This window comes from Acipenser ruthenus, chromosome 42, assembly GCF_902713425.1.
Source record: "Acipenser ruthenus chromosome 42, fAciRut3.2 maternal haplotype, whole genome shotgun sequence".
NCBI lineage: Eukaryota > Metazoa > Chordata > Actinopteri > Acipenseriformes > Acipenseridae > Acipenser > Acipenser ruthenus.
In genome coordinates, this window is record NC_081230.1 from 540,170 (window position 1) to 563,789 (window position 23,620).

Genomic DNA, 23,620 nt, shown 5'->3' on the forward strand with positions numbered 1-23,620 from the left:
ATGTAATTTACTCAGTATGCAAACACAGAGACACGGGTTATCACCGTGTGTAATTTACTCAGTATGCAAATGCAGAGACACGGGTTATCACCGTGTGTAATTTACTCAACGTTTGCCCGACACAGGAGACAGTGATTGGCACCTCCACTTCAAACAGCTCTGATATGACTAGCCAATCAGAAACGCTCTCTGGCCTCCCTTTGTTCTGAAGATTCAAGTCAAAGTTGTCCCTTCAGAATGGCTGCAAAGCTGTGGAGTTTTCGTAACCAGAGTTTTCGTCTCTGGTTCCCTTAAGACATCCTGCTTTACCTGAAACTGAACTATACCAACGGGAAGTACACGCAAGTATCAAAGCTAACTTATCAGGGTATTATATATATATATATATATATATATATATATTGTGACAGACAAGTAAGTGGGTGTGTCCAGAAACCGGAGATGCAGACAGGAGTCTCTCAAAGAGAGGATGGTATGGTCCAGGTAAGTTTATTATTTACACAAAATAAAGAAACAAAAATAATATGCCTAGCCCTGTTCGGGCCTGTAGCAGGGCAATTGCCCTGCACGTGTGTATTTAGTGTTGGTATAATTTTTATGGGGAAATGGGTTTATTGTGTGTTGTTTTGGAGTTGATTTGTTAAATTGAATTATTGTTTTCCAGACGGGCGCTCGATTGAGACTTGCTGCCTGCTAGGCTTGGTTGAGGGGAAGGGCAGCAAGTGATTGGCTGTGCTGGACCTCAATCAGCAGGTGGGCGGGTCTTGATTGAGTGTCCGTCAGTTCAAAAGCATCCGCGGGAGATGGTTCGAGGCGACTGCAACGCCATGCCAGAGGGGAGCGGCGTATACTCGGGAGGAGAGGGTCCGCGCTGCAGGAACGACAGCTACGCAACCCTGAGACTGCAAGCGGTGCTTGTGAAGGCAATGCCCAGCCAAGGCCGTATGAAGCAGCAGGAGTCGTTGTATGAATACCGGCTCATGAGTAGGTTAGGGGATTGTGATCCCATGTGATGTATAGCGAGGGTTACGTAGTGTAGCAGGTTCCTGGAGCGGGACGCCTCGTTTTAAGGCTAGCGCTCGCCCTCTGGGGCACCTTTTATTTGTAGTTTTTGTGTTTTATTTTGCCTTTTGTACAGCTTGCTGTATGTGTCCTCTGTGCGTTACCATGGCTGGTAACGTCACATGACCACCTTTACTTTAATTTCTGTTTGTGTTAATAAATCCTGCGCGCCTGTGCCGGCGTTTCAAAACCACCTCCCAGTTGTCTCTCTGTGTTGTAAACAGCAGCTATCCACGCAAGTGACGTAAGACCCGGTCACAGGGCCTAACTGACTTTCTTCTTTGTCCCTCTCTACACAGTGAAACAAACAAACACCGCTTGAGTCTGTAGGCAAGTATTTCCCCTGTTCACCAATAGGGGCAGTATGGATGGTCTTGTAAGGTGAGTGGAGGCTCAGTCGCACCATGTGCGCAACAGACCTACAGTTCTTTTCTTGTTTTTCCCTTTTTCAGTTTCCTCTTTATTCCCTTTTATTACAGCTCCGAGTGGTTTTCCTTCAGGTAAGTATCAGGAAACTTTGGGTGGAACCGCTCCAAAAGGTCCGACGCTTCCTACGTGGCTGAGATGTCCGATCCAGAACTCCCGGATGTGAAGAGGGCACACTTTCTGGTTTCCCCACCAGAAATAGTGTTCAACAAATAACGTTTTTAAAGTCTCTCACGAGTCTGTGTGGTTATTTTTATATTAGATCACAAAGTCACATGCCTTCAGGTTTACCCCTCACTCCCAGGTTCCCTATTTGGCTGGTTATATAATTATTTGTTTCATTTTCCAACACTGTAGCAAATTAACTTTGGTGATTTTATTCACCCGCCGATTCAACAATAAATACAATTGCATAAACAGCGGCAGTCCTGAATCACACACCCCTTTCAAGCTTGCAACAGGCTTCGGTATTCCAGTTTTATTCCAAGCAATCTGGAGTCTGTTCCCTGCGGCAACCTCCCACGAACTGCGTTGACTCTCTCAGCTTGCCTCCTTAAATACCCAGGAGTCCCCGCCCCCTCCTATTTCTGCCACGGAGGCTCCTGGGACATGTAGTTTTATATATATATATACACACACATACACACACACACACACATATATATATATATATATATATATATATATATATATATACACACACAGACATGCTCAAATTTGTTGGTACCCTTACAGCTGAAATAATGCTTCATTCCTCCTGAAAAGTGATGAAATTAAAAGCTATTTTATCATGTACACTTGCATGCCTTTGGTATGTCATAGAATAAAGCAAAGAACCTGTGAAAAGAGAGGAATTATTGCTTATTCTACAAAGATATTCTAAAATGGCCTGGACACATTTGTTGGTACCCCTTAGAAAAGATAATAAATAATTGGATTATAGTGATATTTCAAACTAATTCGTTTCTTTAATTAGTATCACACATGTCTCCAATCTTGTAATCAGTCATTCAGCCTATTTAAATGGAGAAAAGTAGTCACTGTGCTGTTTGGTATCATTGTGTGCACCACACTGAACATGGACCAGAGAAAGCAAAGGAGAGAGTTGTCTGAGGAGATCAGAAAGAAAATAATAGACAAGCATGGTAAAGGTAAAGGCTACAAGACCATCTCCAAGCAGCTTGATGTTCCTGTGACAACAGTTGCAAATATTATTAAGAAGTTTAAGGTCCATGGAACTGTAGCCAACCTCCCTGGGCGCGGCCACAAGAGGAAAATCGACCCCAGATTGAACAGAAGGATAGTGCGAATGGTAGAAAAAGAACCAAGGATAACTGCCAAAGAGATACAAGCTGAACTCCAAGGTGAAGGTACGTCAGTTTCTGATCGCACCATCCGTCGCTTTTTGAGCGAAAGTGGGCTCCATGGAAGAAGACCCAGGAGGACTCCACTTTTGACAAAAAAACATAAAAAAGCCAGACTGGAATTTGCTAAAATGCATATTGACAAGCCACAATCCTTCTGGGAGAATGTCCTTTGGACAGATGAGTCAAAACTGGAGCTTTTTGGCAAGTCACATCAGCTCTATGTTCACAGACGAAAACATGAAGCTTTCAAAGAAAAGAACACCATATCTACAGTGAAACATGGAGGAGGCTCAGTTATGTTTTGGGGCTGCTTTGCTGCGGCTGGCACAGGGTGCCTTGAATCTGTGCAGGGCACAATGAAATTTCAAGACTATCAAGGCATTCTGGAGAGAAACGTACTGCCCAGTGTCAGAAAGCTCTGTCTCAGTCGCAGGTCATGGGTCCTCCAAAATGATAATGACCCAAAACACACAGCTAAAAACACCCAAGAATGGATAAGAGCAAAACATTGGACTATTCTGAAGTGGCCTTCTATGAGTCCTGATCTGAATCCTATCGAACATCTATGGAAAGAGCTGAAACTTGCAGTCTGGAGAAGGCACCCATCAAACCTGAGACAGCTGGAGCAGTTTGCTCATGAAGAGTGGGCCAAACTACCTGTTAACAGGTGCAGAAGTCTCATTGAGAGCTACAGAAAACGTTTGATTGCAGTGATTGCCTCTAAAGGTTGTGCAACAAAATATTAGGTTAGCGGTCCCATCATTTTTGCCCATGCCATTTTCATTTGTTTTCTTATTTACAATATTATGTTGAATAAAAAATCAAAAGCAAAGTCTGATTTCTATTAAATATGGAATAAACAATGGTGGATGCCAATTAGTTTTGTCAGTTTCAAGTTATTTCAGAGAAAATTGTGCATTCTTCGTTTTTTGTGGAGGGGTACCAACAAATTTGAGCAAGTCTGTATATACAGTGCCTATAGAAAATCTACACCCCCTTGAACTTTTTTCACATTTTGTTGTGTCAGTGCCTCAGAGTTTCATGCATTTAAATTAGGATTTTTTATCTACACACCATACTCCACACTGTTAAGGGGAAAAAAGTTTTTATTGAGAAAAAGATTATATATTAAAAATACAAAACTGAAAGATCATAATTGGATAAGTCTGCACCCCTCCTGAGTTAATACTTGTTGGAAGCACCTTTGGCAGCAATTACAGCTGTGAGTCTGTTGGGATAGGTCTCTACCAACTTTGCACACCTAGATTTGGCAATATTTGACAAAACTGCTCAAGTTCTTTCAAGTTCCTTGGGGAGCGTTGATGGACAGCAATCTTCAAGTCATGCCACAAATTTTCGATTGGATTTAGGTCGGGGCTCTGACTGGGCCACTCAAGGACATTTATCTTTTTGTTCCTTAGCCACTCCAGTGTAGATTTGGCTGTGTGCTTTGGGTCGTAGTCATGCTAAAAGGTGAACTTCCGTCCCAGTTTCAGCTTTCTTGCAGAGGGCGGCAGGTTTTCTTCAAGGACTTTTCTGTACTTTGCTCCATTCATTTTCCCTTCTATCCTGGCAAGTGCCCCAGACCCTGCCGATGAGAAACATCCACATAACATGATGCTGCCACCACCATGCTTCACAGTAGGGATGGTGTTCTTTGGGTGATGTGCTGTGTTGGGTTTGTGCCAAACATAGCGCTTTGAATTTAGGCCAAAAAGTTTCATTTTAGTTTTGTCAGACCACAAAACTTTTTGCCACATGGCTACAAATGTCCCGATAGTTTTTTCATACTTCAGCCGGGATTCCATGTGGTCTTTCTTGAGTAAAATACAGGCCAGATTTGTGGAGTGCTTAGGATATTGTTGTCACATGCACACTTTGACCAGTCTTGGCCATAAAAGTCAGTAGCTCTTGCAAAGTTGCCATTGACCTCTTGGTAACCTCTCTGATCAGTCTCCTTCTTGCTCGGTCATCCAGTTTGGAGGGACGGCCTGATCTAGGCAGGGTCTTGGTGGTGCCATACAACTTCCACTTCTTAATAATCGTCTTAACCGTACTCCAAGGGATATTCAAGGCCTTTGATATTTTTTTATATCCACCCCCTGATCTGTGCGTTCAACAATTTTGTCCCGGAGTTCTTTTGAAAGCTCCTTGGTGCTCATGGTTGAGTCTTTGCTTTGAAATGCACTACCCAGCAGGGGGAACCTAAAGGAACTACTGAATTTATCCTGAAATCATGTGAATCACTACAATTTAACGCCGGTGGAGGCCACTTAACTTGGTGTGTGATTTTGAAGGTGATTGGTTACACCTGAGCCAATTTAGGATTGCTATTACAAGGAGGGTGGACACTTATCCAACCAAGATATTTAAGTTTTTGTTTTTTATTCATTTTCTACAAATTTCTAGAATATTTTTTCACTTGGAAGTTGTGGGGTAGGATGTGTAGATCAATGAAAAAAAACTATTTTAATTCCAGACTATAAGGCAACAAAAAGTGTAAATTTTGAAAGGGGGTGTAGACTTTCTATAGGCACTATATATATTGTAACACAGCAGGGAGGGGGTTAATCCTCCCTGCATGGGAAAAAACATGTGCGAATGCACAATTGTTTAATTGAATTGTTTTGCTTTATTGTTTTATTTAATTTGTTCAATTAACTCTTTTAAATCCATTTTACTGTGTTTTGAGCCAGAAGGGCACTTCTGACACCATATGTAAGGGAGACGCTCGCTACACAGGCTCTGTCAGGCTCTTTCCCCTTTAAATTGACCCAAACACAGGAACTTGAAATTCTTTTTTCAGCGCGGTTGCACTAATTTTCTTTTATTCTTAGACACACACAAAAAAGAAACAAATATAAACAAAAACCTAGCTCCACTCTGGAGTGCTAACTAAATTACAGGAACACCCTGTCTACCACGGGACAGCTAAGCTGTTTCCCCGTCCTTACAGAAACACAGCGAGAATCGTACACACAGTACCTTTTTCCCTTTTAACGACTCACAGTCGGGCTCTTCACACAGCAGCAGCCCTGAGCAGACTGACTGCTCTCCTTAAGTACCCTGCACCTGACTGTAATTTACAATGATAGCCAGGTGCAGGGATAATTAACAAAAATTAACAATTAAATTAGGGTTTTTCAGCCCATGTCCTTCTGGGAGGTGTAGTCCTGTTTTCTCCCCGGACTACACTATCTTACACTTCCTCCCCCATGTGTGAAACACACCGGCCATTCTACGGCCACCTCCCCCCCTAAAACACAACCACCCACCCTCAAGTCCAAAGATTGCCATCTTCTCCCGATCCTTCGGGTGGGCTTGAGGATGGGTTGATTCCTCCGGCGCTTCAGGGTAGGGACGATGACCTGGCGATGAGGGACCCAGACAGGATGACTGGGGCAAAAGCTGTGCAGGCTGGTGAGCTGTCGGGAGCAGCAGCAGGCAGAGGCTTGAGGCTTGGCCACAGTGCAGAGATGTCTGAGCCGCCAGGGGGAGTACAGCAACAGGCAGGGGGAGCTTAAGTGACGTCTGCCGATTGCGCCACGACGTCTGGGGCTTCAGGGTGAGTGGAGCAGGGGACCAGGAGAGAGACTGTGCATGGTGGTGCTCTGGACTGATCTTCAGGCCCAACAGCTGGAGGTCCGGGCACTCTGACCAGGTGTCCAGGAGCACAGGTTGCTGGACCGCACTGTTTTGTGGCGGACAAGCTCTCAGGGGTGGAGGTTGAGGCTGTGGTGGCAGTACAGACCTCACCTCCTCCCCCTTTTCTGAAGCCAGTGGTTCTGGAGATGGTAACGGCTCCACTTCCTCTGGCTCCAGGAAAGACTCCTCCTCCTGCTCTGGACATAGCACCAGCTCTTCTGGTGCAGGAGACCGCAGGGCTTCTCTCTCCAACTTCCACCTCTGAAGCAGCAGCTCCAGCTCGTTCGGCTCTCATTCCAGCAGCCCCCTCTCCAGTCTCCATTTCTTGTTCTGCTAAATTTGAGCAGCAGTGTTTTTATTTATTTTGATCTTCTTGATCAGTTCTTGAAAATCCATTTTTTCTTCTTCTTCTTTTTTTTTTTAACTGGGTCGTAGGGGCACCCACACCTTCTGACACCACGTGTTATATATTGCCCCCACTCGGGTTTGTTGCCCCTTTAAAAATTGACCCAGACACAGAAATTGGAGGTTCAGCGCTTCTGTGCACTTTTTAATAAGCACAAACAAAACACAAAAACAACACCTAGCTCCTTCGGAGCGCTAACTAAAACTTCCAGGAACACCCTGACTATAAAGTGGGACGGCTAAGCCGTTTCCCCACAACACAAAACAAAACACACAGGATTTCTACACTTGACGACTGCTTGGAAGCAGAGCACCTTTTCTGCCTCCCTCTCCTCAGCAGCCCTGAGCAAACTGACTGCCCTCTTCAAATACCCTGCACCTGGTTCTAATTTAACAATAATTACCAGGTGCAGGGGATAATTAATAATAAAACAATTAACAAATTAAATAAAACAATAAAGCAAAACAATTCAATTAAACAAATGTGCATTCGCACATGTTTTTTCCCATGCAGGGAGGATTAACCCCCTCCCTGCTGTGTTACAATATATATATATATTATATATATATATATATATATATATATATATATATATATATATATATATATATATATATATATATATATATATATATATATATATTGTGAAAGATGCCCTCCAGAGGGCGTAGTTTTTCTGGCAGAAACTGGACGGACTCGTAGATTTACACTGGTGAGTATCTTTATTTTATACACCAAACAAACTTTGTTTCCCACCACCAAAAGATCATACAGGCCACTAACTGTCTCACTTTTATTCCCTGTTTAGGCCTACCCCAGGAAGTCACTTTGTCTTGCTGGTACAGTCTTAGTTAGGTCTCTTGACTGCAGACCGTTAGTGAAGCGGTGCTCCTCCTACTTTAGTACCAGGTACAGGAAAGTGAGTTTGCGGGCAATGGCTCCCTCTGCTGGAGCACGGTGAGCCCACAGGTAAGTATGCTGGAACTGGCTCCCTCTGCTGGAGCACGGTGAGCCCACAGGTAAGTATGCTGGAACTGGCTCCCTCTGCTGGAGCACGGTGAGCACACAGGTAAGTATGCTGGAACTGGCTCCCTCTGCTGGAGCACGGTGAGCCCACAGGTAAGTATGCTGGAACTGGCTCCCTCTGCTGGAGCACGATGAGCACACAGGTAAGTATGCTGGAACTGGCTCCCTCTGCTGAAGCACGGTGAGCACACAGGTAAGTATGCTGGAACTGGCTCCCTCTGCTGGAGCAAGGTGAGCCCACAGGTAAGTATGCTGGAACTGGCTCCCTCTGCTGGAGCACGGTGAGCACACAGGTAAGTATGCTGGAACTGGCTCCCTCTGCTGGAGCACGGTGAGCACACAGGTAAGTATGCTGGAACTGGCTCCCTCTGCTGGAGCACGGTGAGCACACAGGTAAGTATGCTGGAACTGGCTCCCTCTGCTGGAGCACGGTGAGCACACAGGTAAGTATGCTGGAACTGGCTCCCTCTGCTGGAGCACGGTGAGCACACAGGTAAGTATGCTGGAACTGGCTCCCTCTGCTGGAGCACGGTGAGCACACAGGTAAGTATGCTGGAACTGGCTCCCTCTGCTGGAGCACGGTGAGCACACAGGTAAGTATGCTGAAACTGGCTCCCTCTGCTGGAGCACGGTGAAAAAGTAAGATAGCTCCTGTTATCGTGGTAAAACAGTAGCAAGGGCAAGTGAACTGGGGAGCGCTCCTGCTATCGTGGTAAAGCTGTAGCAAGGGTAAGTAAACTGTAATGTGTTGAAACAGTTTCGATAGCTGAACACAACTCTGGCGTCCAGCCAATGTGTTCAGTTTATTGTAAAACAATAAACAATAGTCCACAAATCCTGTCCCGTTGTCTGTGTCTTTTGGTTGCAGAGTCCCACACAGTACACGGAACAAAAAAAATGTTCCCGTCTCAAAACTTAAACACAAACTGCGCCCACGCCAATACTAGAGATGGACTCTGTTAACTTTCTAATTTGCAGAGATTATACTCACTCTCCGCTACAACTAAATAAAAATAAACCGTGTTGTTTTCACAAAGAATAGTACAACTATTCTGTTGTGCACGGCAAATGGCAAATAAATAGACTTGTTCTTAATAATGTGTGTAATCACTAGTAGTCTTCAACAAAACAGATATTTTTCAAGCTGAGATTCCAGAAGTCTGTAGATCTCTCTGGTGGTGTATTCCCCACTGCCACACACCACTGCCACACACCACTTCCTTATATGTCAGCAAACCCCGCCCTCTTTGATTCATGAACCCAGGGCTTCTGGGTAATGTAGTCTTTGAGGCCAGTCAGCCATTTCTTAAAGGGCTTACGCCCTTTACTATCACAATTTATATCATACACAGACACAGACAAAGACACAGACAGACACAGACACAGACAAACTGACACAATCAGACACACACACACAGACACAGCCAGACAGACAGACACACACACACACACAGACACACACAGTCAGACACAGGCAGCACACACAGGACACAGACATACACAGAAACACACAGACACACAGACATGCAGTCAGTTACACACAGACACAGACAGACAGACACACACACAGACATGCACACACAGACACAGACAGGACACACAAAGCACACAGACACACATCGAATGGCAAAGTCAATCTACTGCTGAGCTGGAAGGCTATCAGCAAGACAATGCTTGTCAATGTGAGAAGAATCCAAAGATGAGATCTGCATCCAGAGTTGCCACTATGCTGCTGTCGGGGGCGACAGGCCCTCAAAGATGAGATCTGAATCCAGAGTTGCCACTATGCTGCTGTTGATGGGGACAGACCCTCAAAGATGAGATCTGCATCGAGAGTTGCCCACTATGCTGCTGTTGATGGAGACAGGCCCTCAAAGATGAGATCTGCATCCAGAGTTGCCACTATGCTGCTGTTGGGGGCGACAGGCCCTCAAAGATGTTGAAATCCAAAAGGACACGGTCCAGAAGAAAAACTCTAAGAGCTCTATGTATTATTGATTTTTCAACCTGAACTAAGAACTAATGGTTTACACCAAGTCCACAAGTTAGCGTCAACTATCAGCAATTTTGAACATCAACATTGAGGGACACATCAGTCATATCCAGGATATTATCGATGATTGGGGACTGACAAGTGGTCTGCATGAGGCCAGAATACACTTTCACACTTGTTGACACAGTACAGGAGTGGAGCAGGAAAAATGTTGAGAAACTGTGCACTGCCTTAACAGATAAATACTCCAAGTGTGGCGATCCCTGCACAGCCCTGCACACAGCCTGTCTCAGACAATGTAAGAAGGATGAGGACCCGGTGACCCCTGCACAGCCCTGCACACAGCCTGTCTCAGACAATGTAAGAAGGATGAGGACCCAAGAGACTTCTACAAGGAAATGAAACTCCTTTACTATGCAGGTGAACCACATCCAGGGGACAATGTAGAGAAGAGCTTCAAGCTGCTGTTCATACGTAACCTGTTTGCAGAGGTCATTGCCATGAGCACAGTGGAAATGCAGACAACTCAATGCCCACCATCCTGGAAGCTGCGGAGAGTATGGTGAAATATACAGATACCCGGCCCAATACCAGCAGCACTCAGGTACTAGGAGATGAAGCAGAGCCTGACTTTCCTGGATCTGAAAGAAATGAACTGCCACAGAACACCCAGAGAAGATTTCAACCTTCACACAGCAAACCCCAGCCCAGAGGGGAAGGTAAACCTGACAGCCCTACACCTCACCAGAGGAGGGGGGAACACAGTGTTATAGATCCATCCATCTATCACTAATGAAATGTAGGTATCTTTTGGAACTGCCTCTGAAACACACCAAACACATCTTATAACCGTATGTTTTTGTATCCTTTCAAGGGCAACTTGGATTCAGGGTTTTGACTGAAAATATTTGCAAGCTGAAATAGTTTGAGATATTAGCAGCTGTAGGAGTGGGTGGATTTGCAAACTCATACAAGCTCCCCTCACAGGAATGCTTAATAATTATAAGAATTGAAATAAATGAATAATCAATTGCAATATATATATAATTATGTCTTTACCTTTGTAGCACATGAAGGCTTTCTGAAGGTGGCAGGGTAAATCAGTCCACTTTCCGTCTGAATTGACTGAAGCACAGAAGACGTCTGCCCTCCAGTTGGAGTAGATGACATCATCGCTGTTAGACCACTGCCAGTTCTGTGTGTCATCACGATACAGCCCGATCCAGGAATCCCTGACAGAAGCTCCTACAATACTTAAGAGCTGTGTTGCTTCTTCCTGGCTGCGCACAGTGGCCAGGTCTATGTGATTCTCTCTACAGTACCTCTGAGCTTCAGACCAACCCTTCACAGTTTCCACAAACACATATTTTCTGATCTGGTTGTACACAGGCACACACAACCCTGATGAAGAAAAAACAACATGATTAACACTAGCAAGGCAGTCATTTTGACCGTTTTTTGGATTTAAATTTAAATTAAGATACGGAGCTGTTCTTTCCTGACTTTTCCTAAATATATGTACTAATTCCCCTGACAAAGAAAGAATCGTGTAGCTGCAAAAATTAGCGAGATAAAATACTGTCATACCTATTCCGACCAGGATCGGACAAATTGACTGATACATAGAAAACCTATTATAACAATGTGATGTTGTGGTATTATTTGTATTCATCAGTCAGGACATGCAGCCATGTATTGAAGTTTGATTATATCAGTCTGCATTCCTCAAGTGAGCGGTCTGTTGACATTTCTATTGTTTCAATGAGCCTCCTGATAGCCCATCAATCAGCGTTGACAGCTCACGGTGCCTGGCTGGTGTGTGGAGCGGAGCGAGCCCATTTTATATGGAGCGAGGGAGCGGAGCAGAAATTTCCAGCCTGCTCTTCCACAGCACTGACAACTGAGCACGGTTTGATTTTACATGTTAAATACATGTTCGGCCAGGGAGTTTTCCCAGGAAATTAAAGAAAAAAGCAGCAGTCACTATACAGTATTTTCCATCATGCCTGTGCATGGCAACCATTCATTTTCCAGTTTCAAACCAAAATTAGGCTTAAGAAGAACAGAAGAAAGTTTACAAACGAGAGGAGGCCATTCATCCCATCTTGCTCGTTTGGTTGTTAGTAGCTTATTGATCCCAGAATCTCATCAAGCATCTTCTTGAAGGATCCCAGGGTGTCAGCTTCAACAGCATTACTGGGGAGTTGGTTCCAGACCCTCACAATTCTCTGTGTTAAAAAGTGCCTCCTATTTTCTGTTCTGAATGCCCCTTTATCTAATCTCCATTTGTGACCCCTGGTTCTTGTTTCTTTTTTTCAGGTCAAAGAAGTCCCCTGGGTCGACATTGTCTATACCTTTTAGGATTTTGAATGTTTGAATCAGATCGCCGCGTAGTCTTCTTTGTTCAAGACTGAATAGATTCAATTCTTTTAGCCTGTCTGCATACGACATGCCTTTTAAACCCGGGATAATTCTGGTTGCTCTTCTTTGCACTCTTTCTAGAGCAGCAATATCCTTTCTGTAATGGGGTGACCAGAACTGAACACAATATTCTAGGTGAGGTCTTACTAATGCATTATAAAGTTTTAACATTACTTCCCTTGATTTAAATTCAACACTTCTCACAATATATCCCAACAGACTCACAGCTGTAATTGCTGCCAAAGGTGCTTCCACCAAGTATTAACTCAGGGGGGTGGTGACTTATCCAATTATGAACTTTCAGTTTTGTATTTTTAATATATAATCTTTTTCTCAATAAAAACTTTTTTCCCCTTAACAGTGTGGAGTATGGTGTGTAGATAAAAAATCCTAATTTAAATGCATGAAACTGTGAGGCACTGACACAACAAAACATGAAAAAAATTCAAGGGGGTGTAGACTTTCTATAAGCACTGTATATGTGCTAATTACCCTGACAAAAAAAGAATCATGTAGCTGCGAGATAACATACTGTCATACCTAGTCCGACCAGGAGTGGACAAATCAACCGCTACATAGAAAACCTATTATAACAATGTGGTGTTGTGGTATTATTTGTATTCATCAGTCAGGACATGCAGCCATGTATTGAAGTTTGATTATATCAGTCTGCATTCCTCAAGTGAGCGGTCTGTTGACATTTCTATTGTTTCAATGAGCCTCCTGTGTGTTTAAATTGGACCTAAAACTGAAATAAAGGAATACGTAAATTGATCCTGATTCATACATTTTATCCTGCAGACTGAAGCCTCTGACATAGTAGGACTAGGGACGGGACGAGTGCGTGGGGCATTTTTTTTCAATTTAGTAGTCGCCAATTCATTTTTGGTTATTTTCTCCCCATTTTAGTAGTGCTCAATTATTTTGTTTAGCTCATCTCACCGCTACCACTCCTATGCTGATTCGGGAGGGGTGAAGATGAACACACGCTGTCCTCCGAAGTGTGTGCTGTTAGCTGCCCGCTTTTTTACACACTGCAGACTCACCATGCAGCCAGCCAGAGCTTCAGCGTCAAAGGACAACGCAGCCCTGGGCAGCTTACAGGCAAGACTGCAAGCGCCCGGCCAGACTACAGGGGACGCTGTTGAGCGGTGAGCCGAGGACACCCTGGCTGACCTAACCCTCCCTCCCCCGGGCGGCGCTCGGCCAATTGAGTGCCGCCCCTGGGAGCTCCCATCCTCGGTCGGCAAAGGAATAGCCTGGACTCGAACCGGCGATGTCCAGACTATAGGGCACATCCTGCACTCTACGTCAGTGCTTTTACTGGATGCGCCGGGAGGACATTTTTATGTCGCCATTAATACGATAGCTGGTGCACTCACTAAGATGTTTGCCTGATTTGGGCAGTACAAAGTAGCGTTACAATCTCAATGAAAAACGCCAGATGTAATTGCAGCATTTATTGTATCAAGCCAAATCAGACCTTGCAAATTTGTCAGGCAGTCCATCGATTCCTGGAGAACAGCCCCTTTTAGCAGATTTAACTGCCTGTAACAAGTCATCGAGAAATATTGGAGCTTCCAGCATCACTGCATCTTCCAGAGATATACTGGGAAGGTTGAGATTTTGTAAAAAAAACAAGATATCGCTACGGTGTGGATGAATAGCCAAAGGAGTAAAAATTAACAAAAGAGGATTGAAAGGTTTCATTAATTACTGTGGGATCAGAATCCAGCCCCTGTGTTGGAGAATTGGTTTTTGGAATGGTAAATCTACCCTCCTGGCGTTTCAACTTTAAAGCAAGAAGGTGAGATGGTCGACTACTGTCTGTATAGTATTTGTGCTTGGTAGAGTGCATGCAAAATTCAACCCTCTGTTTTAACAAATTATTCAATTCAGCCCGTTCTGCCCTCAATTTTGAATCAACAGCACTACTGTAATGAGAATTGAAAGTGTTTTCTAAGTTGCTACAGCCAGACTCCAGCTGAGATATCAATTGCAATTTCGACTTTTTTAGATGGGATGAAAAGCAAATCGCATTACCACACATAAAACCCTTGATAGAAGCACAACTCATTGCTCGATTGTATACCGAGCCCACATTAATATTAATAGATTTTGTCAAGTTTGATCTAAACTGAGCCAGAAAATCCTGATTCTGCAGAAGTGAAGTATTGACTCTCCACCTGGTCAATTTGCCTTGGCTGGGAGCCAGGTTAAGTATAGACACAACTGCATAGTGGTCAGAGATATTTCTAGGCAGTATATCCACGTTACCAGAGCAGCATGAAATATTAGCAAAGGAAAGAATAAAATCAACCCTAGAGAATGGTTTTTGATATGGAGAAATATATGTGAAATCCTTGGCAGATGGATTTTGAAATTACCATTAGAAGCTGCTGACTGTGTATTAGAAATACTGGCTGAGGATCTGTCCAATTGATTGTCAACACACACATTCATGTCTGCGCCCGCTATTAACTTATACTCTCCCAAAGATAGCAATTTATTTGTGAGCCAAGGAAAAAATGCAGGTTCATATACTGTAGGCGAGTAGATCGATGCAAAACCATTTTTTTTCGCTATTCACATTAGCATAGCAGAGCAAAAGTCTACCTATTAGATCAGAATTAATCCTATCGATAGATATATCCATGATGTGTTCCATTAAGATTGAAGCTCCCGTTGTCTTTGATCCATCGCTGGAAGCTACAATTAACTCGGAATTTAATTTAATCGAAATGTGTATTGGCTTTAAATGCATTTCTTGAATCAAAGCTATGTCAGCCTTTTGCCTTTATAAATAATCGAGTACCTTTGCACATTTAAATCTCGAATTCAAACCTCATACATTAAAAGATACAACAGAGAACTTAGCCATTGTCATAAAAGCACAGTATGATATAGATAAGAAAGCATTGAAAAATCCACCCAACAGCGCCATACCAAAACAAAGTGCAGGGAAGATTACAGTAACCCGTACAAAACACAGAAGGTACTTAGAACTCCCAAAAGAACAAGTACAGAGAAAATAACCCACAATATGTCCCTCCCACCAACCCCCCGCGCCCAGAGCCCGAGGGATCCCCCCTCCCTTAGATAATACAAGGTTTAGCAAAGGAGTGATAAAAATAGCAACAACAGAACCGGCTTTAAAGTAGTAAAGAGAAGAACATTGAGGATCCCCTCCTCCTCCTCCCACCCCTCCCTGCTGTTAATACCTGTGACATGCACACCGCGATGTCAAACATTAAACATCCCTTATCCCCCTAATAATAAGAATCAACAATTAATAAACCCCATTGAAATACACAGCTCCGCAGGCTGTAGAGCGGCGCAGAGATCAAGCATAACAGTTACTCATCTGTGATTGAGTCCTCTTGAAGGGGGCAAGATCAAAGATGAGAGCTCTCCTGCGAGGTAGTGGCCCTGGGCTGGTCAAACGTGTTAGGAATTTCTCTACTTCAACAGGAGACCCAAATGACAGTTTTTTCCCCTCATAAGAAACCTTCAATGTTGCCGGGTAGATTTGGAAAGCATCCACTCCTCTTTGGTGAAGCTTAGCTCTGAACTGTGTGAAGGCCTTCCTCTTGTTAGCTGTAGTCAGGTAATAATCCACAAAGAAGCTGATGCGATGACCCTCCACTTGTATAGGTTGCGATTCCAAAGATCCCTGCAGAATAGCTTGGTGATCCAAATAGCAAAGTAACTTAAATATTAGTGTACGTGGTTTGTTAGAGCCATGTGTTGAGCTATTCAACACGCAGTGTGCTCTGTCTGTCTCGATCGGGATTGCTGAAGATGAGGGGAGATGTGGCTGGGGATCCACAGAGGCACTGGATGGGATTGCTCCCCTCTTGTCCCTCTGGTAGATTAACAACATGCACGTTGCAGCACCTTGATGAGTCTTCCAAATCATTAAGCTTGTCTTGAAACGCCTCCACACGGTCAAGACAATGGTTCGTATCCTTTTTCACCTGCCTCATGTCGCCTTTAAGGGTGTCCATCATTGCAATAACTTTCTCCACTGCTATTCTGTGTGCAGGGTGAGGTTTGATGGGGGGGGGGGGGCAGGTGGAGGGGATTTCCCTGGCTCTGCTTTTTTTTCCCCTGGCTCTGTACTTTCAGTTTTCATCCCGGGGGGGGGGGGGGGGGATAAATTTATCACCCCCGATAAAAGATTTTGAATTAACAATGATTTCTTCAAGAAATTATAAAAACATATTTAAAATAATAAATGTATGCTGCATCATTTTTACGCAAATTAACTTCAAAAAAATCTCGGTCTTAGCACTTAAGATCAGTAGCAAATTGTATTAACATGATTTAAAAAAAGAAAAGGAATGGAGTTTAGTTTCACTGGAGCCGGATCATACAGTTTGGCTGTATAAAGTGGATCAGGCTCGGATTCCACTCACCCGTCATTGTCATCCAACAGTAGTGGTGTGTGCACCGGAGCAAGGCAAATTAACCAATGAAAATCAACTGTGTCAACGCCATTCAGTTGCTGCATTTCAAAAATATTATTTTTTTATTATTATCGGAAGTGCATATTATACTAAAGAAAAAATGAAGACAGGACACTAAAAAATCCATAGTAGCTTTTTTTAAACAGCCCCAGAGCCAAAGACTGGAACTTTTACCCGTCGAGTGACCCGCTGAGCAGAGTGGAAAAAAGGCCAAGATTAACAACAATTACCTCCTGCAGATTAAGCTGTTAAAATCCGGGTGTTGTATTATGTTCCCTTCATTGCTGTTACACTCTGTGCAGTTATCAATCATGGGGTTTCCATGCGGGTCAGTTCACACGTGAAATGGCGATGTGTGTGCACGTTAGGGAGAATTACTTGTGTAAATCAAGTTTGTGGCCGAAAGAAACGTCCAAAGAGAGAGATAGGGTAAATCTCATTTACTCGTGTAAATGACGAAATACACGGGAAAACCACGCCCAGCTTCGCATGGAAACACGCACTTCACGTGTAAATGTTAATGAGCGTGTTTATTCTTAACTATAAATATTGCAAGGGAGCAGGTCAGTTGTTACTGTGGATTCCAAGACGGCAGTAAGTAATGGCTGATGGGTGATTTTATGGTTAGCAGTGGAGTAGTTCACCTTAATGATAATGCGGACGTTTTTTTTTTTTAATTATTGTTTTTTGCTGTGTCTGCTCTGTCATGTTATATATATCTTGTGGGTTTACAGTCTGTATAAAACCACTTACCAAGAATGGTGTTATGCACTTGTTATTAATGCAGCTGTTTGAGAATACCCTTGCTGCTTAAATGTCTAACTGAATTAATTCCCGTCCTTTTTTTCAGCCATGGTGATCTCCAATACTTGTTGGTCAGTTTCATTTTATACCTCTGAGTTTATTTTTAATTAATGAGTCGTAAGATACAGTATTCACTACTAATGACATTTGAAAAACAATTTGGGCAAGAGAAGTAAAACACATTATTAACCAGCCAGGCACGAGGTATTTTGCTTTATTACAGCAGCTTCGATTCACTCGTGTAGCAGGTCTCTGCACATGGAAACCACATTTTCACAAAATTTCACTAGTAATCTTCAAAAACAGCATGAGGACTTTAGGCATAGCTGATTTACATATCAACCCCCACCTTCCCCGTTCATTTGCATGACGTCGAGTGAAAAGCCCAGTTTACTCGAGTAAAATAAACAGAGCGAATGGAAACTCAGAAAAGCATTTTACACGAGACATTTGTCTTGAGCTAAAAAAAAAACTTCCATAGAAAGACCATGATTGAGGTTATGTGAAAAAAAAGCAAGTACCTGTCATGAATGTGTTTTAACATTATTGGAGTTGCTGTAACGTAGGTAGTTTTTGGTACCTCAGTCAGGCTGGGCAGCAGCCATCAGTGATCCTTTATTTAATGTAAGTTTCGTTTCTCTTTCGTGTCTCTCTCGCTCCTCTCGCTCCTCTCGCTCTCTCGCTCCTAACAACCCACCTTGAGTGCAGAGAGCTGCAGGCTTTTATGCAGGTGACCATCTCCCGATTAGCAACAAATGAATCACTTAATTAATTCGGGAGAGGCCACCTTCTGCACAAGGTTTTTAAATCACTGTGGATGGGGTTTCCCAGCCACACTATTAAACATTACAAAATATTCGGCTATGCCGTCACATTTATAAATAACATAACACGACGGTTCACTGTCATATATAAATGCATTTTTAAATAAATACAAATAAACAATAAACACGGCTTTCACTGTCATATAAATACAATAATAAATCAGAACAAGAAACATAATAATAATAAACCACAAATACAAAATAATAAACTGCACAGGGGCGGAGCGGGAAACCCCGTTCTAAAAATAAATAAACAAAACACTGTACAGGGCTCCTCGCCCTGTTACACCCCCGCCTAACAAAACACTGTACAGGGCTCCTCGCCCTGTTACACCCCCGCCTAACAAAACACTGTACAGGGCTCCTCGTCCTGTTACACCCCCGCCTAACAAAACACTGTACAGGGCTGCTCGCCCTGTTACACCCCCGCCTAACAAAACACTGTACAGGGCTCCTCGCCCTGTTACACCCCCGCCTAACAAAACACTCTACAGGGCTCCTCGCCCTGTTACACCCCCGCCTAACAAAACATTGTACAGGGCTCCTCGCCCTGTTATACCCCCGCCTAACAAAACACTGTACAGGGCTCCTCGCCCTGTTACACCCCCGCCTAACAAAACACTGTACAGGGCTGCTCGCCCTGTTACACCCCCGCCTAACAAAACACTGTACAGGGCTCCTCGCCCTGTTACACCCCCGCCTAACAAAACACTCTACAGGGCTCCTCGCCCTGTTACACCCCCGCCTAACAAAACATTGTACAGGGCTCCTCGCCCTGTTATACCCCTGCCTAACAAAACACTCTACAGGGCTCCTCGCCCTGTTACACCCCTGCCTAACAAAACACTGTACAGGGCTCCTCGCCCTGTTACACCCCCGCCTAACAAAACACTGTACAGGGCTCATCGCCCTGTTACACCCCCGCCTAACAAAACACTGTACAGGGCTCCTCGCCCTGTTACACCCCCGCCTAACAAAACACTGTACAGGGCTCCTCGCCCTGTTACACCCCCGCCTAACAAAACACTGTACAGGGCTCCTCGCCCTGTTACACCCCCCCCACCCCGCACTGGAAATCTGATAAATCGCACCCTGTCTGTGTGCATCGAGGTCTGCTCTCATGGAATGAAGGAGCACACCATTATCATGCATTGCCTCCCTTACAGGCCTCAAAGCCTTGGCTAGCATGTCCTTCACCATGTCAAGGAAAGTGTCAGTCTGCGCCGCCACAGCTCACTGTAATATCGTCTGGAGGTGAGGATTTTTTTAAGTAAAAACAATAAATTGCACAGGGGTGGAGGGGGAGACCCCGTTCTAAAAATAAATAAATAATACATTTTACAGAGCTCCTCACCCTGTTACACGGGGTATTAGCAGGAGCGTTAGTGATAACAGAATAGTGGGGTATTAACAGGAGGGTAAATGATAACAGAATAGCGGGGTATTAACAGGAGGGTTAATGATAAACAGAATAGCGGGGTATTAGCAGGAGGGTTAATGATATAAACAGAATAGCAGGGTATTAGCAGGAGGGTTAATGATAAACAGAATAGCAGGGTATTAGCAGGAGAGTTAATGATAACAGAATAGCGGGTATTAGCAGGAGGGTTAATGATAAACAGAATAGTGGGGTATTAGCAAGAGGGTTAATGATAACAGAATAGCGGGGTATTAGCAGGAGGGTTAATGATATAAACAGAATAGCGGGGTATTAGCAGGAGGGTTAATGATATAAACAGAATAGTGGGGTATTAGCAAGAGGGTTAATGATAACAGAATAGCAGGGTATTAGCAGGAGGGTTAATGATAACAGAATAGCAGGGTATTAGCAGGGGGGTTAATGATAACAGAATAGCAGGGTATTAGCAGGGGGGTTAATGATATAAACAGAATAGTGGGGTATTAGCAGGAGGGTTACTGATAAACAGAATAGTGGGGTATTAGCAGGGGGGTTAATGATATAAACAGAATAGCGGGGTATTAGCAGGAGGGTTAATGATATAAACAGAATAGCAGGGTATTAGCAGGAGGGTTAATGATAACAGAATAGCAGGGTATTAGCAGGGGGGTTAATGATATATACAGAATAACGGGGTATTAGCAGGAGGGTTAATGATATAAACAGAATAGCGGGGTATTAGCAGGAGGGTTAATGATATAAACAGAATAGCGGGGTATTAGCAGGAGGGTTAATGATAACAGAATAGCAGGGTATTAGCAGGGGGGTTAATGATATATACAGAATAACGGGGTATTAGCAGGAGGGTTAATGATATAAACAGAATAGCGGGGTATTAGCAGGAGGGTTAATGATAAACAGAATAGCGGGGTATTAGCAGGAGGGTTAACGATATAAACAGAATAGCAGGGTATTAGCAGGAGGGTTAATGATAACAGAATAGTGGGGTATTAGCAGGAGGGTTAATGATATAAACAGAATAGTGGGGTATTAGCAAGAGGGTTAATGATAACAGAATAGTGGGGTATTAGCAAGAGGGTTAATGATAAACAGAATAGTGGGGTATTAGCAGGAGAGTTAATGATAACAGAATAGTGGGGTATTAGCAGGGGGGTTAATGATAACAGAATAGTGGGGTATTAGCAGGAGGGTTAATGATATAAACAGACTAGTGGGGTATTAGCAGGAGGGTTAATGATAACAGAATAGCGGGGTATTAGCAGGGGGGTTAATGATAACAGAATAGTGGGGTACTAGCTGGAGAGTTAATGATAACAGAATAGCGGGGTATTAGCAGTGGGGTAAATGATTTTAACAGAATAGTGGGGTATTAGCAAGAGGGTTAATGATAACAGAATAGCGGGGTATTGGCAGGAGAGTTAATGATAACAGAATAGTGGGGTATTAGCAGGAGGGTTAATGATAAACAGAATAGTGGGGTATTAGCAAGAGGGTTAATGATAACAGAATAGCGGGGTATTAGCAGGAGGGTTAATGATAAACAGAATAGCGGGGTATTAGCAGGAGGGTTAATGATATAAACAGAATAGCAGGGTATTAGCAGGAGGGTTAATGATATAAACAGAATAGCGGGGTATTAGCAGAAGGGTTAATGATTACAGAATAGTGGGGTATTAGCAGAAGGGTTAATGATAACAGAATAGTGGGGTACTAGCGGGAGAGTTAATAACAGAATAGCAGAGTATTAGCAGGAGGGTTAATGATTTAAACAGAATAGTGGGGTATTAGAAGGAGGTTAATGATAACAGAATAGCGGGGTATTAGCAGGAGGGTTAATGAAGTGCAGTCATCTCGCATGAGCGTCACCGGAAGACCACCTTCAGTTGTATAGTTTTGTATGTACGCATTTCCACAAAGACAAAACTGACCTGTTATTCAGTGAAATGAAAAAAAAATAATCAAAACATATTATTTACACTTCACAGGGCCAAAAACATTAAAGAAAAGAAACAGAAATAACTAACAAAACAAATTCACTTGGACACTAAACGACAGACACTTGATATTATAAAATGGCATGAGGATTACAAAACAGAAAGCAGCAGAAAATAAAAAAACAAACAGGACAAACTGAATGTGATGCGTTAAACACACGCAGACCCTGAGCACAACGGAAACAAACAGGACAAACTGAATGTGATGCGTTAAACACAGCGCAGACCCTGAGCACAGCGAAAACAAACAGGACAAACTGAATGTGATGCGTTAAACACACGCAGACCCTGAGCACAGAGAAAACAAACAGGACAAACTGAATGTGATGCGTTAAACACAGCGCAGACCCTGAGCACAGCGAAAACAAACAGGACAAACTGAATGTGATGCGTTAAACACACGCAGAGCCTGAGCACAGAGAAAACAAACAGGACAAACTGAATGTGATGCGTTAAACACACGCAGACCCTGAGCACAGAGAAAACAAACAGGACAAACTGAATGTGATGAGTTAAACACACGCAGAGCCTGAGCACAGAGAAAACAAACAGGACAAACTGAATGTGATGCGTTAAACACAGCGCAGACCCTGAGCACAGAGAAAACAAACAGGACAAACTGAATGTGATGTGTTAAACACACGCAGACCCTGAGCACAGCGAAAACAAACAGGACAAACTGAATGTGATGCGTTAAACACACGCAGAGCCTGAGCACAGAGAAAACAAACAGGACAAACTGAATGTGATGCGTTAAACACACGCAGAGCCTGAGCACAGAGAAAACAAACAGGACAAACTGAATGTGATGCGTTAAACACACGCAGACCCTGAGCACAGAGAAAACAAACAGGACAAACTGAATGTGATGAGTTAAACACACGCAGAGCCTGAGCACAGAGAAAACAAACAGGACAAACTGAATGTGATGCGTTAAACACAGCGCAGACCCTGAGCACAGCGAAAACAAACAGGACAAACTGAATGTGATGCGTTAAACACACGCAGAGCCTGAGCACAGAGAAAACAAACAGGACAAACTGAATGTGATGCGTTAAACACATGCAGAGCCTGAGCACAGAGAAAACAAACAGGACAAACTGAATGTGATGCGTTAAACACAGCGCTGACCCTGAGCACAGCGAAAACAAACAGGACAAACTGAATGTGATGAGTTAAACACAGCGCAGACCCTGAGCACAGAGAAAACAAACAGGACAAACTGAATGTGATGCGTTAAACACAGTGCAGAGCCTGAGCACAGCGAAAACAAACAGGACAAACTGAATGTGATGTGTTAAACACACGCAGACCCTGAGCACAGCGAAAACAAACAGGACAAACTGAATGTGATGCGTTAAACACACGCAGACCCTGAGCACAGAGAAAACAAACAGGACAAACTGAATGTGATGCGTTAAACACAGCGCAGACCCTGAGCACAGCGAAAACAAACAGGACAAACTGAATGTGATGCGTTAAACACAGCGCAGACCCTGAGCACAGAGAAAACAAACAGGACAAACTGAATGTGATGCGTTAAACACACGCAGAGCCTGAGCACAGAGAAAACAAACAGGACAAACTGAATGTGATGCGTTAAACACACGCAGAGCCTGAGCACAGAGAAAACAAACAGGACAAACTGAATGTGATGCGTTAAACACACGCAGACCCTGAGCACAGAGAAAACAAACAGGACAAACTGAATGTGATGAGTTAAACACACGCAGAGCCTGAGCACAGCGAAAACAAACAGGACA

At 43.6% G+C, this 23,620-nt stretch overlaps 1 protein-coding gene across 1 annotated transcript in view; it reads right to left on the reverse strand.

Moving 5' to 3' along the window:
* Nucleotides 1–23,620, reverse strand: part of LOC131709230 (C-type mannose receptor 2-like) — a 39,076-nt gene that overhangs the window by 5,171 nt on the left and 10,285 nt on the right. Inside the window, exon 3 of the mRNA XM_059011372.1 lies at nucleotides 10,985–11,326. Coding sequence (XP_058867355.1) covers nucleotides 10,985–11,326 — 342 coding nt within the window. The remainder of the gene's footprint in view (nucleotides 1–10,984; nucleotides 11,327–23,620) is intronic.